Source organism: Rattus norvegicus, chromosome 7 (assembly GCF_036323735.1).
Source record: "Rattus norvegicus strain BN/NHsdMcwi chromosome 7, GRCr8, whole genome shotgun sequence".
NCBI lineage: Eukaryota > Metazoa > Chordata > Mammalia > Rodentia > Muridae > Rattus > Rattus norvegicus.
The window spans coordinates 88,972,423-88,998,832 of record NC_086025.1 but is presented as its reverse complement, the minus strand read 5'-3'; the positions used below and the strand labels follow the sequence as shown (position 1 = coordinate 88,998,832).

General features: G+C 41.9%; 1 protein-coding gene across 1 annotated transcript in view; it reads left to right on the top strand.

Moving 5' to 3' along the window:
* Nucleotides 1–26,410, top strand: part of Sntb1 (syntrophin, beta 1) — a 268,376-nt gene that overhangs the window by 220,185 nt on the left and 21,781 nt on the right. Inside the window, exon 4 of the mRNA NM_001130542.1 lies at nt 5,021–5,160. Within this exon, the coding sequence (NP_001124014.1) occupies nt 5,021–5,160 (140 nt within the window). The remainder of the gene's footprint in view (nt 1–5,020; nt 5,161–26,410) is intronic.

The following is a 26,410-nucleotide window of genomic DNA, read 5'->3' as shown; positions in this document are numbered from 1 at the left end:
GGTTCTATTCTTTCAGTTTGTTTATATAATGGATCACGCTGATGGTTTTCTGTATATTAAACCATCCCTCCATGCCTGGGATGAAGCCTACTTGATCATGGTGGATGATTGTTTTGATGTGCTCTTGGATTCGGTTTGCCAGAATTTTATTGAGTATTTTTGTGTCGATATTCATAAGGGAAATTGGTCTGAAGTTCTCTTTCTTTGTTGTGTCTTTGTGTGGTTTAGGTATAAGAGTAATTGTGGCTTCATAGAAGGAATTCGTGAGTGATCCATCTGTTTCAATTTTGTGGAATAGTTTGGATAATATTGGTATGAGGTCTTCTATGAAGGTTTGATAGAATTCTGCACTAAACCCGTCTGGACCTGGGCTCTTTTTGGTTGGGAGACCTTTAATGACTGCTTCTATTTCCTTAGGAGTTATGGGGTTGTTTAACTGGTTTATCTGTTCCTGATTTAACTTCGGTACCTGGTATCTGTCTAGGAAATTGTCCATTTCCTGTAGATTTTCAAGCTCTGTTGAATATAGGCTTTTATAGTAAGATCTGATGATTTTTTGAATTTCCTCTGAATCTGTTGTTATGTCTCCATTTTCATTTCTGATTTTGCTAATTTGGACACATTCTCTGGGTCCTCTCATTAGTCTGGCTAAGGGTTTATCTATCTTGTTGATTTTCTCAAAGAACCAACTTTTGGTTCTGTTGATTCTTTCTATGGTCCTTTTTGTTTCTACTTGGTTGATTTCAGCTCTGAGTTTGATTATTTCCTGCCTTCTACTCCTCCTGGGTGTATTTGCTTCTTTTTGCTCTAGAGCTTTTAGGTGTGCTGTCAAGCTGGTGACATATGCTCTTTCCTGTTTCTTTCTGCAGGCACACAGCGCTATGAGTTTTCCTCTTAGCACAGCTTTCATTGTGTCCCATAAGTTTGGGTATGTTGTACCTTCATTTTCATTAAATTCTAAAAAGTATTTCATTTCTTTCTTTATTTCTTCCTTGACCAGGTTATCATTGAGTAGAGCATTGTTCAATTTCCACGTATATGTGGGCATTCTTCCCTTATTGTTATTGAAGACCAGTTTTAGGCCGTGGTGGTCTGATAGCACGCATGGGATTATTTCTATCTTTCTGTACCTGTTGAGGCCCGTTTTTTGACCAATTATATGGTCAATTTTGGAGAAAGTACCATGAGGAGCTGAGAAGAAGGTATATCCTTTTGCTTTAGGATAGAATGTTCTATAAATATCCGTTAAGTCCATTTGGCTCATGACTTCTCTTAGTCTGTCTACATCTCTGTTTAATTTCTGTTTCCATGATCTGTCCATTGATGAGAGTGGGGTGTTGAAATCTCCCACTATTATTGTGTGAGGTGCAATGTGTGTTTTGAGCTTTAGTAAGGTTTCTTTTACGTATGTAGGTGCCCTTGTATTTGGGGCATAGATATTTAGGATTGAGAGTTCATCTTGGTGGATTTTTCATTTGATGAATATGAAGTGTCCTTCCTTACCTTTTTTGATGACTTTTAGTTGAAAATTGATTTTATTTGATATTAGAATGGCTACTCCAGCTTGCTTCTTCCGACCATTTGCTTGGAAAGTTGTTTTCCAGCCTTTCACTCTGAGGTAGTGTCTGTCTTTGTCTCTGAGGTGTGTTTCCTGTAGGCAGCAGAATGCAGGGTCCTCGTTGCGTATTCAGTTTGTTAATCTATGTCTTTTTATTGGGGAGTTGAGGCCATTGATGTTGAGAGATATTAAGGAATAGTGATTATTGCTTCCTGTTATATTCATATTTGGATGTGAGGTTATGTTTGTGTGCTTTTCTTCTCTTTGTTTTGTTGCCAAGACGATTAGTTTCTTGCTTCATCTGGGGTATAGCTTGCCTCCTTATGTTGGGCTTTACCCTTTATTATCCTTTGTAGTGCTGGATTTGTAGAAAGATATTGTGTAAATTTGGTTTTGTCATGGAATATCTTGGTTTCTCCATCTATGTTAATTGAGAGTTTTGCAGGATACAGTAACCTGGGCTGGCATTTGTGTTCTCTTAGGGTCTGTATGACATCTGTCCAGGATCTTCTGGCCTTCATAGTTTCTGGCGAAAAGTCTGGTGTGATTCTGATAGGTCTGCCTTTATATGTTACTTGACCTTTTTCCCTTACTGCTTTTAATATTCTTTCTTTATTTTGTGCGTTTGGTGTTTTGACTATTATGTGACGGGAGGTGTTCCTTTTCTGGTCCAATCTATTTGGAGTTCTGTAGGCTTCTTGTATGCCTATGGTTATCTCTTTTTTTAGGTTAGGGAAGTTTTCTTCTATAATTTTGTTGAAGATATTTACTGGTCCTTTGAGCTGGGAGTCTTCACTCTCTTCTATACCTATTATCCTTAGGTTTGATCTTCTCATTGAGTCCTGGATTTCCTGTATGTTTTGGACCAGTATCTTTTTCTGCTTTACATTATCTTTGACAGTTGAGTCAATGATTTCTATGGAATCTTCTGCTCCCGAGATTCTCTCTTCCATCTCTTGTATTCTGTTGGTGAAGCTTGTATCTACAGCTCCTTGTCTCTTCTTTTGATTTTCTATATCCAGGGTTGTTTCCATGTGTTCTTTCTTGATTGCTTCTATTTCCATTTTTAATTCCTTCAACTGTTTGATTGTGTTTTCCTGGAATTCTTTCAGGGATTTTTGTGTCTCCTCTCTATGGGTTTCTACTTGTTTATTTATGTTTTCCTGGAATTCTTTCAGGCATTTTTGCGATTCCTCTCTGTAGGCTTGTACTTGTTCTCTAAGGGAGTTCTTCACGTCTTTCTTGAAGTCCTCCAGCATCATGATCAAATATGATTTTGAAACTAGTTCTTGCTTTTCTGGTGTGTTTGGATATTCCATGTTTGTTTTGGTGGGAGAATTGGGCTCCGATGATGGCATGTAGTCTTGGTTTCTGTTGCTTGGGTTCCTGCGCTTGCCTCTCGCCATCAGATTATCTCTAGTGTTACTTTGTTCTGCTATTTCTGACAGTGGCTAGACTGTCCTATAAGCCTGTGTGCCAGGAGTGCTGTAGACCTGTTTTCCTGTTTTCTTTCAGCCAGTTACGGGGACAGAGTGTTCTGCTTTCGGGCGTGTAGTTTTTCCTCTCTACATGTCTTCAGCTGTTCCTGTGGGCCTGTGTCTTGAGTTCACCAGGCAGGTCACTTGCAGCAGAAATGTTGGTCTTACCTGTGGTCCCGAGGCTCAAGTTTGGTCGCGGGGTGCTGCCCACGAGCTCTGTGGGGCGGCAGCAACCAGGAAGATATGCGCCGCCCTTTCCGGGAGCTTCTGTGCACTAGGGTTCCAGATGGCGTTTGGTGTTTTCCTCTGGCGTCCGAGATGTGTGTGCAGAGTGCAGTCTCTTCTGGTTTCCCAGGGGTGTCTGCCTCTCTGAAGGTTTAGCTCTCCCTGCCACGGGATTTGGGTGCAGAGAACTGTTTATCCTGTCTGTTTCCTTCAGGTTCCGGCGGTGTCTCAGGCAGGGGTCCTGCCGCTCCTGGGCCCTCCCCTACGGGAACCCAGAGGCCTTATACAGTTTCCTCTTGGGCCAGGGATGTGGGCAGGGGTGGGCAGTGTTGGTGGTCTCCTCTGCTCTGCAGCCTCGGGAGTGCCCACCTGACCAGGCGGTGAGGTCTCTCTCCCACGGGGGTTTGGGAGCAGAGAGCTGCTGCGGGCCGGGATCTGCGGGTGTGGGACTTCCGGTAAACACAGGAAGTGCCCGGTCCTAGAGGAATTTTGCCTCTGTGTGTCCTGAGTTCACCAGGCAGGTTTCTTGCAGCGGAAAAGTTGGTCCTACCTGTGGTTCCAAGACTCAAGTTTGCTCGTGGGGTACTGCCTAAGTCCTCTCTGCGGCGGCAGCAACCGGGAAGATCTGCACCGCTCTTTCCGGGAGCCTCCGTGCACCAGGGTTCCAGATGGCGTTTGGTGTTTTCCTCTGGCGTCTGGATGTGTGCAGAGTGCAGTCTATTCTGGTTTCCCAGGCGTGTCTGCCTCTCTGTAGGTTCAGCTCTCCCTCCCACGGGATTTGGGTGCAGAGAACTGTTTATCCTGTCTGTTTCCTTCAGGTTCCGGCGGTGTCTCAGGCGCAGGGGTCTACTTGTATTCTTAATAGACCTGGAGTGATGGCTTAGGCAAAAATTGTCTGCACTGAGGAGCTAACTCCGTCAAAGAGAATCTTTGGCCTAACTTAGAGCAGTGCTTCTTAATCCTTAAGGAGCAAACATATAACCTGTACACCCCAATAAATACACATCTGCATGGGCCTGAGATTCTGCATTCCCAACAAGTTTAATCTGGGTCCCCATGTTTCATGGACAGAAGAGTTCAAGGGACTCAACATTGGGCCAAAAGAATGGCTCACAGTGATCACTGCAAGACTCAGCCTTGGAAGGAAGGGATGCAAAAATGTATCTGGTACCATTATGCAATTGGTGCTCTCTGTCCTGTTCCTGCTTGGTCATCCCGGCCCTTGCGTTAAGTATGTATTCTTCATTGAGTAAGACTGAACAGCCAACGAAGAAGAGAAATTTTAAAGTCATGCCTAAGTCCCCGGGGGAATCCCAGAGCAAGACTTAAGCCTCACACCCCAGTGAGGATACACATGGCTCCCCAGGATATTTTTCAGTGCCTTTGGGAATTTGTTCAAATTTTTCACAATAAATGTGCTCTACTAGAGCACGAGATGAGAGCACTGACTCCCCAAAGCATTTGCCTCCTACTGTGAAATAACAATTCAGTGCTGACTGACAGGTAAGCTGTGCAGTGGCTATGCTACTTCTCAGAGGGACAGACAGCGCATCTAGGGCCCTTGAAACATCAGATATTTTCAATGTTCGGGAATGGCTAGGATCATGCAGGAGTTCTTTCTTTCCATTTCAATTACGGAAGCCTGAAATGAACAAAGGGCACTCGTTTTGCTTGGCCCTCTGATTGAAGGGGTGCTGATGTCTCTTTTCTGTTCACCCTGTCCTCCAGCTGTATCACAGTTCTCTGCTTTCTGTTTCAGGTACCTGGAGAGAGTGAGAAACAGTGGAAACCAGCCCTGGTTGTTCTGACTGAGAAGGATCTTCTAATCTATGACAGCATGCCGCGGAGGAAAGAGGCCTGGCTTAGCCCAGTACATTCGTACCCACTTCTTGCCACCAGGTAGCTTTGACTGAGGGTTTGGGTGCTGGGTTGTAAGTTTGATACTGTTTTAATCGATTGTGATTATTTCAACACACTCTAGTGCTGTCTAATGGTATGGCAGGGGCTGAGAGCTCTACAAGCATATAGGTGTACGTATGTAGCCAGGGATGTTACTATCTGTGGTTAAACGCAAGGCTACATGGAGACAAGCAACAAAGTACTCATCTGTTAGCACGGAGCCAGGACATGTGTGTGATGTCCCAGACTGGAGCTTTTTCTGGATCTTGGAAATGAACTAGATTCATATTTCCAGTCTTAGTATCCAAATGAAAGTCATCATTCATGGGTCTTCGATTGCCAGCACAGCAAAGAAGCCATGAGACTTTTTGGTTTGTGAAGAATTTCCCTAAAGTAAGTTCCTCCTGCTCTGTATGGTGTTCCTGTGGAAGTGGGAACACCTCCTTCTGTCTGTTTCCTGGAGTGTCCACTGTGTACTAGCTGCTTGTGTGAATTGCAACTTTTCTTAGACCACCTCACTGGTCTGTGATTTACACACACACACACACACACACACACACACACACACACACAAAACTGAACATACAAAGCATATAATTGGGTGCAGAGGAACGTTTGCCTCTACAAAACCATCCCACAATCGATGCCATATTGTGTATTCACCACTTTCAGGAAGTTCCTCTTTATTTTGCAAGATGGAAACATTGGCCAACACCTACCAGTTTCTTCCTCAGCTCAGCTCCTGGTAGCAGACACTGGACTCTCTATCACCATGAGCTTGACAATTTAAACTCTCCATTTAAGTTGAGTCACGCAACGTTCGTCCTTCTGTTTCTGACTTATTTTACTTAGCTGAACTTTCCTTTTTTTTAAACTTTTAAATTTTTTGTTGGTTACTTTATTTATTTACATTTCAAATGTTATCCCCCTTCCCAGTTTCTCCTCTACAAGCTCCCTTTCCCCTTCCCCCTCCACCTGCCTCTATGAGGGTACTTCCCCACCCACTTACCCACTCCTGCCTCAGTGGCCTAGTGTTCCCCTATCCTGAGTCATCAAGCCTCCACAGGACCAAGGGGCGCTCCTCCCAGTGATGCCAGATAAGGCCATCCTCTGCTACATATTCAGATGGATATGGGTCCCTCCATCTTTGGTTGGTAGTTTAGTCCCTGGGAGCTTTGGGTGGTCTGGTTGGTTGATATTGTTGTCTTCCTATGGGATTATAAACCCGATTCAGCTCCTACAGTCCTTGCCCTAACTTCCCCATTCGGATCCCCACACTCAGTCTAATGGTTGGCTACAAGCATCCACATCTGTATTGGTCCAGCTATGGCAGAGCCTCTCAGATGACAGCTATTCCAGGCTCCTGTCAGTAAGTACTTCTAGAACACACATGGTATGTATTCACTGATAAGCCAAAAAGAAGCTCAGAATACCCACAATACAACTCACAGACTGCATGAAACTCAAGAAGAAAGAAGATCACACCAAAGTGTGAATGCTACAGTACTACTCAGTAGGGGAAAGAGAGGGATAATCTCTGGAAGCAGAGGGAGAGGGGGATCTGGGAGGGAAAGAGGAGGGGGAGGGGAAAAGAGGGTCCAGTTAAGATATGGGAGGAGATGGGGGAGAAGTACGAAAGGTCAGGAATTTGAAAGGAGGTATGTAGCAGTGGGGGTGGGGGAACTGAGAGTAGCCACTAGAAAGTTCCAGATGCCAGGGTCCCAAGAGGTTCCCAGGACCCAACAGGGAAGACTTGAGCCAAAACACCCAACAAAGGGGAGATAGAACCTGTAGTGACCATATTCAGTAGATAGGCCCAGCCCCAGCTGAGGAATGAGGCCACCCACCCACTGCAAAAATATTAATCCAGAATTTCTCCTGTCAAAAGGAAATGCAGGGACAAAGAGTGGAGTAGAAACTGAAGGAAAGGCCATCTAGACACTGCCCCACCAAAACAACTTTCCTTTTTGTAAAACAAAATAACACATATTCATGCACACGCATGTATGCATGTGTGAATACACGTTCTGAGGCTGAGATTACAAGTCTGTGTCTGTATAAGTTCTGGGTTCCTGTACTCTAGCCTACTGACCCTACTGGGTGATGATAGCTTATTAACTTCAGCCCTCTCTCTCACATTTCACTGCCATCTCATCTCCAGTTCTGCCTCTCTCCATAGTGCATGTACCACTCCATTTTTCTATCTATCCTGCCTCCTCATCAGACATTTGTTCCTTATAGTGGTGGCTGCAGCCCTGGAGGAGGCCATGGCAGAGCACTGGGTGTCTTCTCCAGGCCACAGAAAATGAAATTTTTTAAAATGCTGGTTTAAGGAGTCCTTTCCACTGTTGTTGGGATTATAAAGTGAGGGAGGTAGCCACTATTAAAAAGAGTGTAGAGTCTTCCAACATTTAAAATAAAATTACTGTTTGCCCTAGCAATCTCACTTCTGGCAATGTATTGAAAAGAATTAAACCTGGTATCTCAAATAGCTATCTTCAGTGTTCACTACAGCATAATTGCAATCTGCCATGTCATAAAATACATTCAGAGTTCATCATAGTTGTGCCCTCTTCCTTAAAGGCTTGCATCCTTAGGAAACAGTGAATTAAACTTAAACATTGTCTTAAAGTAGCTGAAAATTCCCAGGCCTGGCCTCCGCTTCCTGCCCTTTCTGTGTGTGGTTTATAACAGTGGTCTGTCCTAATCTAATTCTTTCTATGCCACTGTGATTTTTCTTAGAAGTTGGTCATGTAAACGTAATTTTCACCTTCCTGACTTCATCTCTGTCAATAAGAACCCTCACTTTTCTGTTGGGTGAACTGTTGGGCAATGTGGGGAAGGCTCCTTTGGATTTGGTTAGGCAGACTCATCAGAGTGCACCTAAGCTTTAGGCATCTGTCTTGAGGTAGACGCACAAGTCCCTAGTCCTAATAACAATTATAATAAAAACTTAGTCACAGGAAAGAGAACCAGAGGCAGTTGAACAGGCTGTAACAATAGACAACAATGACAACACTTAACAGAGTTGAGATTCTTCTGAATTCTTGCCCTAGTTCATGGCAGATACTAGCAAAGTTGACTTAAAATAGAAATTTTGCAGCCCCCAGTGAATTTCAGGGAGATTTTCAAGAAAGAAGTGCCATCTCTACATCAATATAAACATAAAAAAAATGGATTGGATGTTCCATGCTTCAAAATCCTGTTTCCTAAGGATGCAGGCCTTTAAGGAAGAGGGCATAACTATGATGAACTCTGTATTTTATGACATGGCAGAATTTAATTCTTAAGGCACAGACCAGCGTTATAAAAGGCTGGAGTAACCATCTTCACATGCTTACACAATGGTGGGGATATACCACACTAACTCAAGCTGTCAACCTTCACTATGTGATTTACATCCACAGCACTCAGGTTCACATAACAATGAATTCCTGCAGCTAAAACCAAAGGAAGACTAGTGCATAGACATGGTTCTAATTACTCAGAGAAGAGAATGAGCAGGTGCCTTCCGTAGCAATTGTCAGGAACGAAAGTAGAAATAGAATAGTTTCCAGGTAACTCTTTGGGAGATAAAACTAACTCCAGCTCATTCTCAGGTTCCTCTTCACAGCTTCTGGAAATGATGACCAATGCATTTTTATTCATTCATTCATTCATTCATTCATTCAGTAGGTCAGTTGGTCAGTCAGTCATTCCTCAACATACCCATACTTGCCAGAAGTTATTATTATGGTAAAAGCTAAAGAGGTGAAATAAAGTTCAAACTCCCAGAAAAAATATATGGATGGGCACCAACAGCTAAAAAACTATTTATACCAAATATAACAAGAATAAAATGCTGACCACTGCCTGGAGGAGGGGCTGAAGAATAATGGTTGAATTGAAGCTGGAGTGGGAACTCTCCAGAAAATGCTGGTGGGAACCAGAGTAAGGGACAAGGCTTCCCAGGAAGAAGATAAATGCACCCTTTGTTTCCTATATAGTATAGTGTAGTGGTGTCAGAGCCCCAGACATGACCTTGCAGATCAAGGAAATGAGAATCAGTAGCTGTCCTGGTCAGGTGCCCAACACTTGGCATAAGTCCTTCTCAGAGCTCTTATATCTGTTCCACATGGCTGTGGTACAGTGTCTCCTCCAGATTCAGAACCTAGGGCTCAGAAGGGAAAGGAAAGAAAGCCATATCCTGGAACCAGTAGAGGCCAACTCAGGTTAGCCTGTTCACTATGCTTGTATGCTATCATCAGTCTGAGCACTGGGGACCACTGAGGGTCTTGGGAGGTAGTAACAATCACAGACATGATCAGAGTAGATATTCTTACCGTTGGTATAAAAGTCATAAAGGGGTGTGTCTGCTTAGTTAAGACATGACTCTAATTCCATGATGAAGAAAAGAAAAACAAATAGATAAAAATAAAGCCACATTTCTATGAGGGCACAAAGTCTTGAGTTTCTGGTAGGCATAGTTGTTTCTATGAGGTTGCTTTTAACTCTAACATAATGTGACCAATCACAGCAATAATTTGACTTGGTGAATGTCTTAGGTAGTGTCTTATTGCTGTGGACACTATGACCAATGTAAGTTTTATAAGGGACAACATTTAATTGGGGCTGCCTTACAGGTTCAGAGGTTCAGTCCATTATAATCAAGGCAAGAGCATAGCAGCATCCAGGCAGGCATGGTGCAGAAGGAGCTGAGTTCTACATCTTCACCTGAAGGAAGCCAGAAACAGACTGAGCATCGCAAGGCAGCTAGGAGGAGGGTCTCCAAGCCCACCCCAACAGTGACCCACTTCCTCCAACAAGGCCATACCTTCTAATAGTGCCACTCCCTGGGTCAAGCATATGCAAAACATCACAGTGAACTTGGAAGATCTAGAGAGGCTCACCAGAGGTGAAAGAGAGGACAATGGTTGATGGAAAAGGAAATATTAAATGGGCAATTCTAAGAGGACCAGGAAGGAGGGAGGAGATGAACCAGGAGCCACCAAGGTGAATAGGATATAGTTTTGGAACCTCCACCTGACCCTGCAGAGAACTATTCATTCTCCAATATGGCACCCCCTAGCCATTTACCCTTACTTCAGCAAACTAAGAGTAAATAAAACTAAAAGTGTAATTTCTGTCTTACTAAATATATTCAAGCACTCAGTAGCCATGTGTAGCTAGTTGTCAAAAGTCAGATTTGACATCAGAGGGTTAACCAAGGCAGGTAGCAAAAAGGAGTATGGCACTCCCAATTGGGGTCATTCTGACAGTATATGAGCCCAGTGGCAGTGACAACTGGTTAATAGGGTCAATACTACAGGCAGAAGAAAACTTAATTATCTGGTACTAACAAGACTACCCACCGACAAACTCTGAACTTCTTTAACTCTTTTTTTTTTCCTTTCTATTTTTTGGAGCTGGGGACCGAACCCAGGGCCTTGTGCTTGCTAGGCAAGCACTCTACCACTGAGCTAAATCCCCAATCCCAACTCCTTTAACTCTTAACTGTACATATGTATACACAGACAGACAGATATACATTTGGTGATTAATTCCTGATGGCAGCCACAGGGAATTAAGTAAAGGACTAATTATTAGAGTTCCTTTCTCCTTTGTCCTGACTGGCCAGGTGAGAGGCTTTCAGCTTATTAATTCATTGTGTAATAGAGAGAATAGGAAAGGAAGAAAGATACACAGATACACATGTTCTGGATGTAGCAGAAATGGCTACAACAAGTTTTAGTGTTGCTTTTAGCTTTTGATAGCTTTTAGACAAAAAGTTCTCTACATAAGAAAGAATTATCTCATAGATAAAATGTTACACAAAAGGGGAGTTACAGAAAGATGTTAATATTAAGTTCAAAGCAGTGTTTCACTTTATAAGCTCATTATAAGTTCAAAGCATCAGTTTCACATGGCCTCACTTTTTCATAGTGCACAACTGTGGTTTCATCCTTGGATCTGACTTAGAATGAATGTTTTTCCTTGATCATAAATTTGTCCCAAGTCTATTTCTTTTTTAGTATAATTATGAAGGCTCATGTATTCCTTATTATGCAGCCTGTACTTACTATTTTATAAGGAGTGGGCACATTCTACTCTTGATTATAACTTTATTTTATCTTTCTAGCAAAGCAACTAAAACCATCTCTTAAAACTTTCTTCCTAAAATTATTTGAATCAAACCAGGAATTGTATAAAATCATTAATTCATCTAGATAGCATTAATTCATAAAAATTATCCTTTGTTGATCAGCAGGAATTCTGCCCAATAAGATGGGCTAAGGCCCAGAAATCATTAGACTGTGTAATAGTAACAGGAAAAGACATATCAGCTGCAAGAAGCAATCCTGAGATGAAATCTCTAAGGCCCTTGCCTCTCAGAGCTTACCCATCATAAGCCATGCAAAAATGGTGAGCCACTTCCAGGAAAGTTACCCACTAACCTTGACCTCTCCTAGATGGCTCCTGACAGCTAGTGGCTAATACAATAGACAGCACATGTCCAGAACATTCCCCCAACTACCAAAATCTCTATTCGTCGGTGTTTCCTGCAACACAAGCACTGTTATGCACACAGTGCCTGACTTGTAATATATCAGCCTCTGACTTTTTGACATTATGATAATGCAAATATTGTACCTTAGTAGAAATAACTCATGTTTTTTGGTGTCATATGTTGCTAAGTTATGGTATTAAGTAGGGTAAGTATATTTAGTGGGTTGTAAACTTGATATTTTGGGTGTGTGCTAGATTTATCAGTATTCAATCCCATCATGAGTTGAGGAGCACCGGTACATTCCTTCAGAATTTGTCTCAACCCTACTCAGTTAGCAAGCTGGCCCTCTTTCAGCAGCTAAAGATGCTGGATAGCTATCATCTTTGAGGTTGTAATGCTAACTGTATAAGCAGGCTCAGTAGCTCCAGGCTCAGGGTTATTGCTAAAGAAACTAACAGCTGACAGATGACTCTTAAAAGCAAAGTCTCCAGAAGGAAAAATGGTGGCGCACAGAAAATGGGGCATGAAAAACTTCCAGGACAGGATGCCAAAAATGTGTGATTATAGGTTTACAGGTAACAGCCATGCCAAGGAGAGTTTGTGGGCAAAGCACATAAAGAAATCTAAAGCCATAAACCTTTATCTGATGTGAGGATGAAAAAGGAAGACCCTTTCAAGTACATATGTGTAGCTGGTTAGAACAGAACACGATATAAAAATATTAGTGTTTACCATTAATCTTAAAGAATAGCCAATGGTATGGCATGCTTCCTCACAATTCACCATCATCCTCCCAAATAGCATGGGCTAACCATTGAGCTGAAAAATGAAATTCATTCTGTATATGTACAAGACCTACCTACATGTAAGGATAAAGTCCAGGCCATGGGTATTACTCTGAACTCCATCTGGCAGTTGGAAAGATCAGAATATTTGAATGGCTCAGCCATTCAATTACACCTCATTCCCTCCAGCTAAAAGGCAACTCTCTATGTGCTCCTGAGTGCTGGTCTAGAAATGTAAGAGCAAAGGATCTTCAGCTTGGTCTCTCTCCTTCCAGAGCAGTGCCCACCTCCAGGATAACTAACTTCCCTGTCTCCTGGAAACTTCCCTCATTTGTTAAATGCACTCAGTGGGATGTCTTTGCTCTAAAGCCCATGGGACAATGTGCTTTAGAGAAATGGGTTTTTAATAGACTTTTACCTTGGATACCAGTCACTGCAGGTCATTTATCCTGTTCAGCTTCTCTCCAGAAACTCTATGTGAAGACTTTCATAGACTAGACAATGAAAACAAAGCCCTTTCCCCACCCTATTGAGTCGGAAGATGGTGCCTCCATGCTAATCTATTCAGGGTTTCCAAATTAGCCATGGAAGGAAGGGTTCCCTCCAGCTGTAACTACAGCTGTTCTCTGTTTGCACACAAAGCTGGCCTATGAGATGGGAGGCTGAGCTGACGCTCTCAGTTTCTTGACAGAATCATTTCTGGAAGTTCTAGGGGTGAGAACTAGAGATAAATTGGATCCCTCCTTGTCTATTAGAGGCTCCCCTAGGATGGAAATCTAGACTGCTTCCCTAACCTCTTATTTATCAAGTACATCTTTTGTTACCTCCTGTATAAGATACTTCTTTCTTATTGTGACCAAGTATCAGATAAAAATGGTTTCTTTGGCTCATGGTTTGAGATCATACGGTCTATCACGAGGGTCAAGCATGATGAGAAGAGCATGAGGTCTCCCATCACAATACGTCCTTAATTAGGAGCTCTCATGGCAACTTAACTCCTGCACTTTCTATCACTAAATCCCATCTAGTAATGAAAGAAAGTGGGGCCTCCGGTCTCCCTGAGAAGTAAGCACATAGTGTGGATAGTATTGGGAAGGTTTCTATTAGTAATAGCAGTCTTCCTTGACTCTCTATGAACTGATGTGTATCATCTCATCACAGATATAGTCCACCCAGTCGCAAATTCTACAAGCTTACAACTTAGTTCCAAATGCCAGCTTTGTAATCTTAGGCAAGTTTCCTATCTTTTTCCCTCATATTGCTCATCTATAATTAGTGAGGTGCTGTCTACCCCTACCTGATTGGGTTGTGACAATAATTATTGCATCAATGAACACTTCTTAGAGTAAGATTGGCACATGATAAGTGCTCAGATATTATGCTTTAACCCTTTCTCTACATGGTGTTCACAAATTCATTGCTACCTTTTTAAAACACTGCAAAGGTGGGACCAACTTAGTTTTACAGTGGGCACCATAGTGTAATCCAAGACATCTTCTAAAGGCTAATTACCAAAGTAGTCAAAAGTAAAACTAAGCAAACAAAACATCTCAAAAATAATTTCTTAACCCCTCATATGCAGGTAAAGAAAATGGAGGTGGAGAGGTGGACAGTCAGAGAGGGGAAGGGAATGAGAGAGAGGAACAGGGTTGGGGGTGTGTGATTATGAGCACTTCCCAGGGACACACATGTGATGGCTTAAAGGAAGCCCATTATTTTGCATGCTAACTGGAAATAAATGAATAACGAAATTTTTCTTTAAAAATACTTTCAAAAACCAATTATATTTGCTGGCAGATAGAGGTAAATGGTTTGGCAGACCTGAGTTCAGACTCATAGTAAAGCTTCATTTAAAGTCCACATGACCATGAGGTAGTTACTTCTTTCTGATCTCACTTGCGTGTGAAGAAAAGAAAAGCACAGGTTAATAATGTCTGCCACGGTATGAAAGTGACAATATAATTAAAGTATTAGTCAGTCAAAACAAGATACACATTCAGAGTTTGTTATGTTAAATACATCTTCAATTTTTCTTAGAATTTGTAAATATGTGTGTGTGTGTGTGTGTGTGTGTGTGTGTGTGTGTGTGTGTGTGTGTGATGAGATATTTGGGAGAGGGAGCCCTAACACAGAGAGAAAATTTATTTATGATAAATGTGCATCTTATCCACATAGCCTAAATGGAACTCCATACAACAGTTTTGATACATGAAACAACTTCATGATCACAATTTAGGATTTCCTACTTTGGCATCATGTCAGTGCTCACGATGTTGAATTTAGAATTTGGGAAACAGAGTGTTCAACTTGCAGTTAGTCTAAGGAAAATTATTAGGAACTCATTCTCCTAGAACTCTAGAGGCTAGAAGTCCAGGGTGAAGGTTCCAGGATCATCATTTCTGATGATGGTCCTCTTGATGGTTTAGAACAGATACCTTCCTTCAGGGTCCTTGCATGACCTCCCTTTTTCTACATGTCTGGAGAAAGTGCCAGTTCTTCAGTGTTTCTCCATAGGAGGACACTAATCATGTGGGATTTGGGCCCTATTCTTTATGACTACTGTTACCTGAATCAGTTCCATAGAGGTCCTAATTTAAAATGTGATCAAACTATGGTGGTGAAGATGTTAGCATATGAGCTAAGGATAGTACTCATTCATTCATTCATTTACCACTTTGCACAGAGTAATGCATTGAACAGCCTTATTTAATATAATGTCTGGCCCAAGCCACCTGTGAAGCTCCTCCTTTCCCCTTAGCAGTGAGGAGCTTTGTTTTGACTGTCACAGGTGTTGTATTCCCTTACACACAGAGGGTTGACATTGGCTGCACCACAGCCGATATGAAAGGGTTCTCTCTAAATTGAGGTCCTTCTTCACCCACTTCAGAGCTGACTTATTTGGTTAGGTTTTCTTGTTTTGTTGTTGTTGTAAAGTCCAGACATATGTGATTAGATAGATAGATAGATAGATAGATAGATAGATAGATAGATAGATAGATAGATAGATAGATAGACAGACAGACAGATAGACAGATATATATATATATATATATATAATATAAAAGTTTGATTGTTTTTCACAGTAGTGGTACCAGAATTGTTCACACCATATTTTTGGTGTTCATCGCCACAGAGAAGTTTACGAGCATCTCTCCTACTGACAAGCTTCTGTGGCCTCTCTGGGCTCTGGGAATTCCAGTTTACAAGGACCTTCCTATTTACAAAAGCACACTCAGGACATCTGCAAGCATGCTATAACTTTAGCTATTTTCGCCCCTCTACTTTTTATGAGTCCCTGGGAAAACATATTTTGCTTAGCTAAAGTTTGTTTGAGATTGCTAAATATTTTTCAAAAGATCCACTTACCCACATGAAGTTGAGTATTGGGATATTATTATTATTATTATTGTCCTAGTTGCTAAGTCACGTGAGTCTACAGAGAGTGAGGATTAAGGTCACAATTTTTCTAGAATTCTATAGAAGTTTTAATGAAGAAATTCTGCTTGGCCAGTCCTGGTGGTTGATGACCATTCGGAAACACAAAGCTTGCAAAGAGAACGAGGTTGCTAACATGCATCTCACACTGACTCGTGGGCCTGACAGACAGTGGAGGGCAGGCAGCAGAGGAAATGATGAGTGTGCACTTCTCTACTTTCATGCCACCTGACAGCCAGGAGGATGGGACTTTTGATACCAAGCATGCCGGTGCCTTAGGAATGAACCTGGTTTCTAACCGCTAAAAGTAGTCAAAGCCTCAGGCCAACCTTCACAAATTTAGATTTTATTGTCCCTGGAGAATATGACCCATTGCACTTGTTAAATGTTAAATCAGAAATAGACTAGGGTGTTCATACTCAGCCCAGAGGGTATTTTCGCTCTTTGGGAATTTGGGCCTATTCCACAGGCCTGCCCTAGGGTGGCATGAAAGCTTTCAAGGCTCTAATACATAGGTTGTACTCAGACAAATCATCATGTGAGGTGTACCTCCTCCCCACTGCTATTCCTTCTGGGCCTAGCACTCTCTCTTTGCTTGCTGGCCCCTGCCGTCCTGCCTACTAAACTATGAGTTCCTTGGGGCAGTGAGGAGATTTGACATTTAGCTCAGGTTAGCTTCCAACTCATGATCCCGGCTTTGAAAGTGTTAGTCACCTTTGCCATTAGACAATCCAGGAGTTGAATTAATCTGGAGAATCACTTATAATAAGAACTTGGAGAAGTTATCAACATCCAACTTTCTTCATCTGTGTAATGGGACAGTAGCATCTTCCAGTTCCTACACTTATTGCTAAGACTAGTTGAGATTATAAATGTAAATGTGAAACGTAAGAGTAAGACATGCTGGACCAGCAGTTGTGGTGCTCACCTTTAACTCCAGCACTAGGGATGTAGAGGCAGGCTGCTCTCTGATTTAGTGGCCAGCCTAGTCTTTAGAACAAGTTCTAGAACATCCATAGCTGCATGGAGAAATCCTGTCTCAGAAAAACAAAAACAAAACAGAACAAAACAAAGAAGAAAAAAGGAAAAAAAGGAAAAGAAAAGGAATGAGAAACTGTTGGGAACTGAAAATATATGAAAGTGTAAATGGCTAAAAAGTAGGTTGGCCCACAGAAAGAAAACACAATGTTGCATCAAAGATACCTGGTGTCTTAGAATCATTGAGATACAAAGACCAGGGCTAAAAAGTCTTTGGCTGCTCTGTAGAGGGCAGAGCATGTGGGAAGGATCACTCATAACACAGTGCCAGCTCTGAATGTGAATGACAAGTCATAATACTGCAGGTAATGTGGCCAATGGGTGGCTTTTTTCTGAGGCCATGTATGTTCAGAAACCAACACTATAGAGAGAGATGACAGTAGCAGGATTTTTGAAAAACGAAAGTGTGGGAGAGAGAAAACCAGGCATTGTAAGAGCTGTTCGCTCAGGTGGCCATGACCATACATGGTTCATTTCCCCCAGGAGAACAGATCTGATTTTGATTGGCATCACCTTACACGGAGATGTTCTCAAAGATCTCTTTGGAACGTGTCTTCTGTGCAGGCTGTGGCACAAGTTGAACTCATTAAAACAGAGATGGTATAGGAGAAGATTAAAAGATGACGAAGAGTTGCATAGGATGTCGTGAAACCTGTAGTTCTAACAGTGCTAGATAATAAAAGGACAATTAGCTTCAGAGGACAGTTTCCTAAGGCTTTGTTTGAACAATTATAAATGAGACTATCCATCAGGTTACAAGCCTTGCTTAGCTATGGTGAGGAACATAAAATGAATGAAAGCAACCCACAGATGATCTGAAGTCACTTTACTTTTCCATTTTTTTTTATTAACTTGAGTATTTCTTATATACATTTCGAGTGTTATTCCCTTTCCCGGTTTCCGGGCAAACATACCCCTCCCCCCTCCCCTTCCCTATGGGTGTTCCCCGCCCAACCCTCCCCCCATTGCCGCCCTCCCCCCAACAGTCTAGTTCACTGGGGGTTCAGTCTTAGCAGGACCCAGGGCTTCCCCTTCCACTGGTGCTCTTACTAGGATATTCATTGCTATCTATGAGGTCAGAGTCCAGGGTTAGTCCATGTATAGTCTTTAGGCAGTGGCTTAGTCCCTGGAAGCTATGGTTGCTTGGCATTGTTGTACATATGGGGTCTCGAGCCCCTTCAAGCTCTTCCAGTTCTTTCTCTGATTCCTTCAACGGGGGTCTTATTCTCAGTTCAGTGGTTAGCTGCTGGCATTCGCCTCTGTATTTGCTGTATTCTGGCTGTGTCTCTCAGGAGCGATCTACATCCCGCTCCTGTCGGTCTGCACTTCTTTGCTTCATCCATCTTGTCTAATTGGGTGGCTGTATATGTATGGGCCACATGTGGGGCAGGCTCTGAATGGGTGTTCCTTCAGTCTCTGTTTTAATCTTTGCCTCTCCCTTCCCTGCCAAGGGTATTCTTGTTCCCCTTTTAAAGAAGGAGTGAAGCATTCACATTTTGATAATCCGTCTTGAGTTTCGTTTGTTCTAGGGATCTAGGGTAATTCAAGCATTTGGGCTAATAGCCACTTATCAATGAGTGCATACCATGTATGTCTTTCTGTTATTGGGTTAGCTCACTCAAGATGATATTTTCCAGTTCCAACCATTTGCCTACGAATTTCATAAACTCGTTGTTTTTGATAGCTGAGTAATATTCCATTGTGTAGATGTACCACATTTTCTGTATCCATTCCTCTGTTGAAGGGCATCTGGGTTCCTTCCAGCTTATGGCTATTATAAATAAGGCTGCGATGAACATAGTGGAGCACGTGTCTTTTTTATGTGTTGGGGTAACTTTTGGGTATATGCCCAAGAGAGGTATATAGCTGGATCCTCAGACAGTTCAATGTCCAGTTTTCTGAGGAACCTCCAGACTGATTTCCAGAATGGTTGTACCAGCCTGCAATCCCACCAACAATGGACGAGTGTTCCTCTTTCTCTGCATCCTCGCCAGCATATGCCGTCACCTGAGTTTTTGATCTTAGCCATTCTCACTGGTGTGAGGTGAAATCTCAGGGTTGTTTTGATTTGCATTTCCCTTATGACTAAAGATGTTGAACATTTCTTTAGGTGTTTCTCAGCCATTCGGCATTCCTCAGCTGTGAATTCTTTGTTTAGCTCTGAACCTCATTTTTTAATAGGGTTATTTGGCTCCCTGCGGTCTAACTTCTTGAGTTCTTTGTATATTTTGGATATAAGGCCTCTATCTGTTGTAGGATTGGTAAAGATCTTTTCCCAATCTGTTGGTTGCCGTTTTGTCCTAACCACAGTGTCCTTTGCCTTACAGAAGCTTTGCAGTTTTATGAGATCCCATTTGTCAATTCTTGATCTTAGAGCATAAGCCATTGGTGTTTTGTTCAGGAAATTTTTTCCAGTGCCCATGTGTTCCAGATGCTTCCCTAGTTTTTCTTCTATTAGTTTGAGTGTGTCTGGTTTGATGTGGAGGTCCTTGATCCACTTGGACTTAAGCTTTGTACAGGGTGATAAGCATGGATCGATCTGCATTCTTCTACATGTTGACCTCCAGTTGAACCAGCACCATTTGCTCAAAATGCTATCTTTTATCCATTGGATGGTTTTGGCTCCTTTGTCAAAAATCAAGTGACCATAGGTGTGTGGGTTCATTTCTGGGTCTTCAATTCTATTCCATTGGTCTATCTGTCTGTCTCTGTACCAATACCATGCAGTTTTTATCACTATTGCTCTGTAATACTGCTTGAGTTCAGGGATAGTGATTCCCCCTGACGTCCTTTTTTGTTAAGGATAGTTTTAGCTGTCCTGGGTTTTTTGTTATTCCAGATGAATTTGCAGATTGTTCTGTCTAACTCTTTGAAGAATTGGATTGGTATTTTGATGGGGATTGCATTGAATCTGTAGATTGCTTTTGGTAAAATGGCCATTTTTACTGTATTAATCCTGCCAATCCATGAGCATGGGAGATCTTTCCATCTTCTGAGGTCTTCTTCAATTTCCTTCTTCAGTGTCTTGAAGTTCTTATTGTACAGATCTTTTACTTGCTTGGTTAAAGTCACACCGAAGTACTTTATATTATTTGGGTCTATTATGAAGGGTTTCGTTTCCCTAATTTCTTTCTCGGCTTGTTTCTCTTTTGTGTAGAGGAAGGCTACTGATTTATTTGAGTTAATTTTATACCCAGCCCCTTTGCTGAAGTTGTTTATCAGCTTTAGTAGTTCTCTGGTGGAACTTTTGGGATCACTTAAATAAACTATCATATCATCTGCAAATAGTGATATTTTGACTTCTTCTTTTCCGATCTGTATCCCCTTGACCTCCTTTTGTTGTCTGATTGCTCTGGCTAGAACTTCAAGAACTATATTGAATAAGTAGGGAGAGAGTGGGCAGTCTTGTCTAGTCCCTGATTTTAGTGGGATTGCTTCAAGTTTCTCTCCATTTAGTTTAATGTTAGCAACTGGTTTGCTGAATATGGCTTTTACTATGTTTAGGTATGGGCCTTGAATTCCTATTCTTTGCAGGACTTTTATCATGAAGGGGTGTTGAATTTTGTCAAATGCTTTCTCAGCATCTAATGAAATGATCATGTGGTTTTGTTCTTTCAGTTTGTTTATATAATGGATCACGTTGATGGTTTTCCGTATATTAAACCATCCCTGCATGCCTGGGATGAAGCCTACTTGATCATGGTGGATGATTGTTTTGATGTGCTCTTGGATTCGGTTTGCCAGAATTTTATTGAGTATTTTTGTGTCGATATTCATAAGGGAAATTGGTCTGAAGTTCTCTTTCTTTGTTGTGTCTTTGTGTGGTTTAGGTATAAGAGTAATTGTGGCTTCATAGAAGGAATTCGGGAGTGATCCATCTGTTTCAATTTTGTGGAATAGTTTGGATAATATTGGTATGAGGTCTTCTATGAAGGTTTGATAGAATTCTGCACTAAACCTGTCTGGACCTGGGCTCTTTTTGGTTGGGAGACCTTTAATGACTGCTTCTATTTCCTTAGGAGTTATGGGGTTGTTTAACTGGTTTATCTGTTCCTGATTTAACTTCGGTACCTGGTATCTGTCTAGGAAATTGTCCATTTCCTGTAGATTTTCAAGCTCTGTTGAATATAGGCTTTTATAGTAAGATCTGATGATTTTTTGAATTTCCTCTGAATCTGTTGTTATGTCTCCATTTTCATTTCTGATTTTGCTAATTTGGACACATTCTCTGGGTCCTCTCATTAGTCTGGCTAAGGGTTTATCTATCTTGTTGATTTTCTCAAAGAACCAACTTTTGGTTCTGTTGATTCTTTCTATGGTCCTTTTTGTTTCTACTTGGTTGATTTCAGCTCTGAGTTTGATTATTTCCTGCCTTCTACTCCTCCTGGGTGTATTTGCTTCTTTTTGCTCTAGAGCTTTTAGGTGTGCTGTCAAGCTGGTGACATATGCTCTTTCCTGTTTCTTTCTGCAGGCACACAGCGCTATGAGTTTTCCTCTTAGCACAGCTTTCATTGTGTCCCATAAGTTTGGGTATGTTGTACCTTCATTTTCATTAAATTCTAAAAAGTATTTCATTTCTTTCTTTATTTCTTCCTTGACCAGGTTATCATTGAGTAGAGCATTGTTCAATTTCCACGTATATGTGGGCATTCTTCCCTTATTGTTATTGAAGACCAGTTTTAGGCCGTGGTGGTCTGATAGCACGCATGGGATTATTTCTATCTTTCTGTACCTGTTGAGGCCCGTTTTTTGACCAACTATATGGTCAATTTTGGAGAAAGTACCATGAGGAGCTGAGAAGAAGGTATATCCTTTTGCTTTAGGATAGAATGTTCTATAAATATCCGTTAAGTCCATTTGGCTCATGACTTCTCTTAGTCTGTCTACATCTCTGTTTAATTTCTGTTTCCATGATCTGTCCATTGATGAGAGTGGGGTGTTGAAATCTCCCACTATTATTGTGTGAGGTGCAATGTGTGTTTTGAGCTTTAGTAAGGTTTCTTTTACGTATGTAGGTGCCCTTGTATTTGGGGCATAGATATTTAGGATTGAGAGTTCATCTTGGTTGATTTTTCCTTTGATGAATATGAAGTGTCCTTCCTTACCTTTTTTGATGACTTTTAGTTGAAAATTGATTTTATTTGATATTAGAATGGCTACTCCAGCTTGCTTCTTCCGACCATTTGCTTGGAAAGTTGTTTTCCAGCCTTTCACTCTGAGGTAGTGTCTGTCTTTGTCCCTGAGGTGTGTTTCCTGTAGGCAGCAGAATGCAGGGTCCTCGTTGCGTATCCAGTTTGTTAATCTATGTCTTTTTATTGGGGAGTTGAGGCCATTGATGTTGAGAGATATTAAGGAATAGTGATTATTGCTTCCTGTTATATTCATATTTGGATGTGAGGTTATGTTTGTGTGCTTTTCTTCTCTTTGTTTTGTTGCCAAGACGATTAGTTTCTTGCTTCATCTGGGGTATAGCTTGCCTCCTTATGTTGGGCTTTACCCTTTATTATCCTTTGTAGTGCTGGATTTGTAGAAAGATATTGTGTAAATTTGGTTTTGTCATGGAATATCTTGGTTTCTCCATCTATGTTAATTGAGAGTTTTGCAGGATACAGTAACCTGGGCTGGCATTTGTGTTCTCTTAGGGTCTGTATGACATCTGTCCAGGATCTTCTGGCCTTCATAGTTTCTGGCGAAAAGTCTGGTGTGATTCTGATAGGTCTGCCTTTATATGTTACTTGACCTTTTTCCCTTACTGCTTTTAATATTCTTTCTTTATTTTGTGCATTTGGTGTTTTGACTATTATGTGACGGGAGGTGTTTCTTTTCTGGTCTAATCTATTTGGAGTTCTGTAGGCTTCTTGTATGCCTATGGGTATCTCTTTTTTTAGGTTAGGGAAGTTTTCTTCTACGATTTTGTTGAAGATATTTACTGGTCCTTTGAGCTGGGAGTCTTCACTCTCTTCTATACCTATTATCCTTAGGTTTGATCTTCTCATTGAGTCCTGGATTTCCTGTATGTTTTGGACCAGTAGCTTTTTCTGCTTTACATTATCTTTGACAGTTGAGTCAATGATTTCTATGGAATCTTCTGCTCCTGAGATTTCCTCTTCCATCTCTTGTATTCTGTTGGTGAAGCTTGTATCTACAGCTCCTTGTCTTTTCTTTTGGTTTTCTATGTCCAGGGTTGTTTCCATGTGTTCTTTCTTGATTGCTTCTATTTCCATTTTTAATTCCTTCAACTGTTTGATTGTGTTTTCCTGGAATTCTTTCAGGGATCTTTGCGATTCCTCTCTGTAGGCTTCTACTTGTTTATTAATGTTTTCCTGTGTTTCTCTAAGTGAGTTCTTCACGTCTTGCTTGAAGTCCTCCAGCATCATGATCAAATATGATTTTGAAACTAGATCTTGCTTTTCTGGTGTGTTTGGATATTCCATGTTTGTTTTGGTGGGAGAATTGGGCTCCGATGATGCCATGTAGTCTTGGTTTCTGTTGCTTGGGTTCCTGTGCTTGCCTCTCGCCATCAGATTATCTCTAGTGTTACTTTGTTCTGCTATTTCTGACAGTGGCTAGACTGTCCTATAAGCCTGTGTGCCAGGAGTGCTGTAGACCTGTTTTCCTGTTTTCTTTCAGCCAGTTATGGGGACAGAGTGTTCTGCTTTCGGGCGTGTAGTTTTTCCTCTCTACAGGTCTTCAGCTGTTCCTGTGGGCCTGTGTCAGTAATGTCTACAGAGTGCAGTCTCTTCTGGTTTCCCAGGCGTGTCTGCCTCTCTGAAGGTTTAGCTCTCCCTCCCACGGGATTTGGGTGCAGAGAACTGTTTATCTGGTCTGTTCCTTCAGGTTCCGGCGGTGTCCCAGGCACAGGGGTCCTGCCACTCCTGGGCCCTCCCCCACGGGAACCCAGAGGCCTTATACAGTTTCCTCTTGGGCCAGGGATGTGGGCAGGGGTGGGCAGTGTTGGTGGTCTCTTCCACTCTGCAGCCTCAGGAGTGCCCACCTGACCAGGCGGTGAGGTCTCTCTCCCATGGGGTCTGGGAGCAGAGAGCTGCTGCGGGCCGGGATCCGCGGGTGTGGGACTCCTGGTAAACACAGGGAGTGCCCAGTCCTAGAGGAATTCTGCCTCTGTGTGTCCTGAGTTCACCAGGCAGGTCTCTTGCAGCCGAAAATTTGGTCTTACCTGTGGTCCCGAGGCTCAAGTTTGCTCGCGGGGTGCTGCCCCCGAGCTCTCTGCGGCGGCAGCAACCAGGAAGATCTGCGCCGCCCTTTCCGGGAGCTTCAGTGCACCAGGGTTCCAGATGGCCTACTTTTCCCTTTTTTATTTCCTTCTCTGTATCTGATGTTCTGGAGTTTGTCCCCTCCCCCTTTTTTCTAGTATAATAGAAAAAGTATGTTCCCTGTGGGTTTATAGAACAAGGTTCAAATTCTAGACTGTAAATATGGGTTTCTGAACATCTATTTGATTGCACATAGACTTTTTATTTAAGTAAACCTCAAAATACAATGTCCAGAAAGATATTGTAGAAACAGGTCCATTGATGAAAGCTTCCATGTGTGGAATATCACCATCTCACTTTCTGCACTGCCTCTGAAAGCACAGGTCATGGGCTAGTGAGAGAAGAACAGAGGGCTCTCAACCATCTCCACTTGGTTAATACCATGAAATAGTCAAGAGTAGGCTCCAAGCTGCCACCCTGTTCATTCTCCTTCAATATTCTCCTCTCTGTGGTTAGCCAGAATTGCTTGGTACAGCAAAGTTACTATAAGTTGGGATCCTGAGTGACTTTCCCCACCATATTCCGATAAAAGGAATTTATAAAGTAAAAACCTAGCAACTAATTAGCTATCCCTGGCTGGGGAGGACGGAAGATGCTAGACCACCATTCACACCCAACTGTCCTATTCTTGTTAATGATTGTATGTTTCTGAGATGTCGGTGGACTGTTGTACCCCACTGGTGTGAACAATGAGTGAAAGTATTTAGGGGTCAATGGATACTTTAGAGGATCCAAATGGCTCTTCCTTTCTTTTCCTTCCCTCCTCCTCTCCTGCTCCTTCCTCTATTTTCCCTCCACCTCCTCCCTCCAACCTCTTTCCTTCCTCTGTCCCCCTCCCCCTCTCTTCTTGGTTTGCATTGTGGCATCTGTTGGGAGATGCTAATTACAGCAATTAAGTAAAATGAGTATGTAATATTGCTTAGCAACACAGTTACCTAATATGTAATTTTCCTAATTTGGCTGAATCCATGTGCTGCAACTGTTGTTGCGTTAATTAAGGATATTAATAATAATATTTGTACATGGAACATTTTATGCAACATTCTCTAACACCTATCTGGAATTAAATTAGTATAGAAGTATCCCATGTGAGACAGCTTTTTGCTTGCTTGTTTATTTGTTTTTCTCAAAAAGCAGTCAGGCTAGGAGCCATATCTGAGGACTCAGAAATGAATTTGTAGCCTAGTTTATCTCTTATTGACTGAGGGAGAAGCACTTGCCATGGTCTCCTGCAAGAACAAGTATCCTAAAGCAAGTTCCCCTAAATATTAAACAAAAGATTGGACCTGAAAATGTTTTTATCCTGCAGCTGGTCTAAGTGTCATGTAAACTACACTTGGGTATGTGAAGTAGCCTCTGTGTGTGTGTGTGTGTGTGTGTGTGTGTGTGTGTGTGTGTGTGTGTGGTTGTTTGTGAAGGACAAAGGTGACCATCCAGTGTCTCCTTCATTGTGCTACCCTTAATTTTTCTTTTTTATTTTTTTGAGACAATGTCGCTTACTGAGCCCAGATCTCAGGGGTACAACTACAGTGGCTGGCCAGCGAGTCACAGGGATTCTCCTGCCTCCACCTTTCCAGTGGTGGGACTATAAACATGAAACACATTTGACTTTTACATGGGCCCTGGGGCTCCAGCTCAGAAAACCCTGCTTACACAGCAACTGTTTTAATTACCAATAACTGATGAACTGCCCGAGTTTCGGGTTATATGACAATTTTAAAATATCATTTTAAATCTCTCATGGGGACCCATTTTCTCTATATTCCTGTGTTGGGAAACCATATCAATGAATGGAAAATCTTAATGACTTCTAGGTTTTTGGAGAAAAAAAGTTAACTTCTACTCCCCCATGCCAAACAAAAAGATAATTTTAATTCCCTCAGTTACCAGCAAGTTACTACTAAATCACTAGTTGCTAAAGACAGACTTAAAGGGAAAACACAGGAGTGGCTGGCTGACATCCTTGGAAACTAATTCATTGTCATTACCTTTAGGTCCACACTCCCTTTTCAGTGAGGACAAAGCCTAGTACTTTAGACTGAGGTTTGCTAGTTCTGCTTTGAGTGGTTGAGGGGCTGAGGGCAGGGGAGACACAGTACAGCTGCTGCCCTTAGCCACAACTTCTTACGCAGGTGGCTACTTGATAATCTAGCTCTTCCTTTAACCGTAGATTGGTAAATATTTACTGAGGTCTACTCTTGCCTGTTCTGGATGCTAAGGATACATCAAGGAGT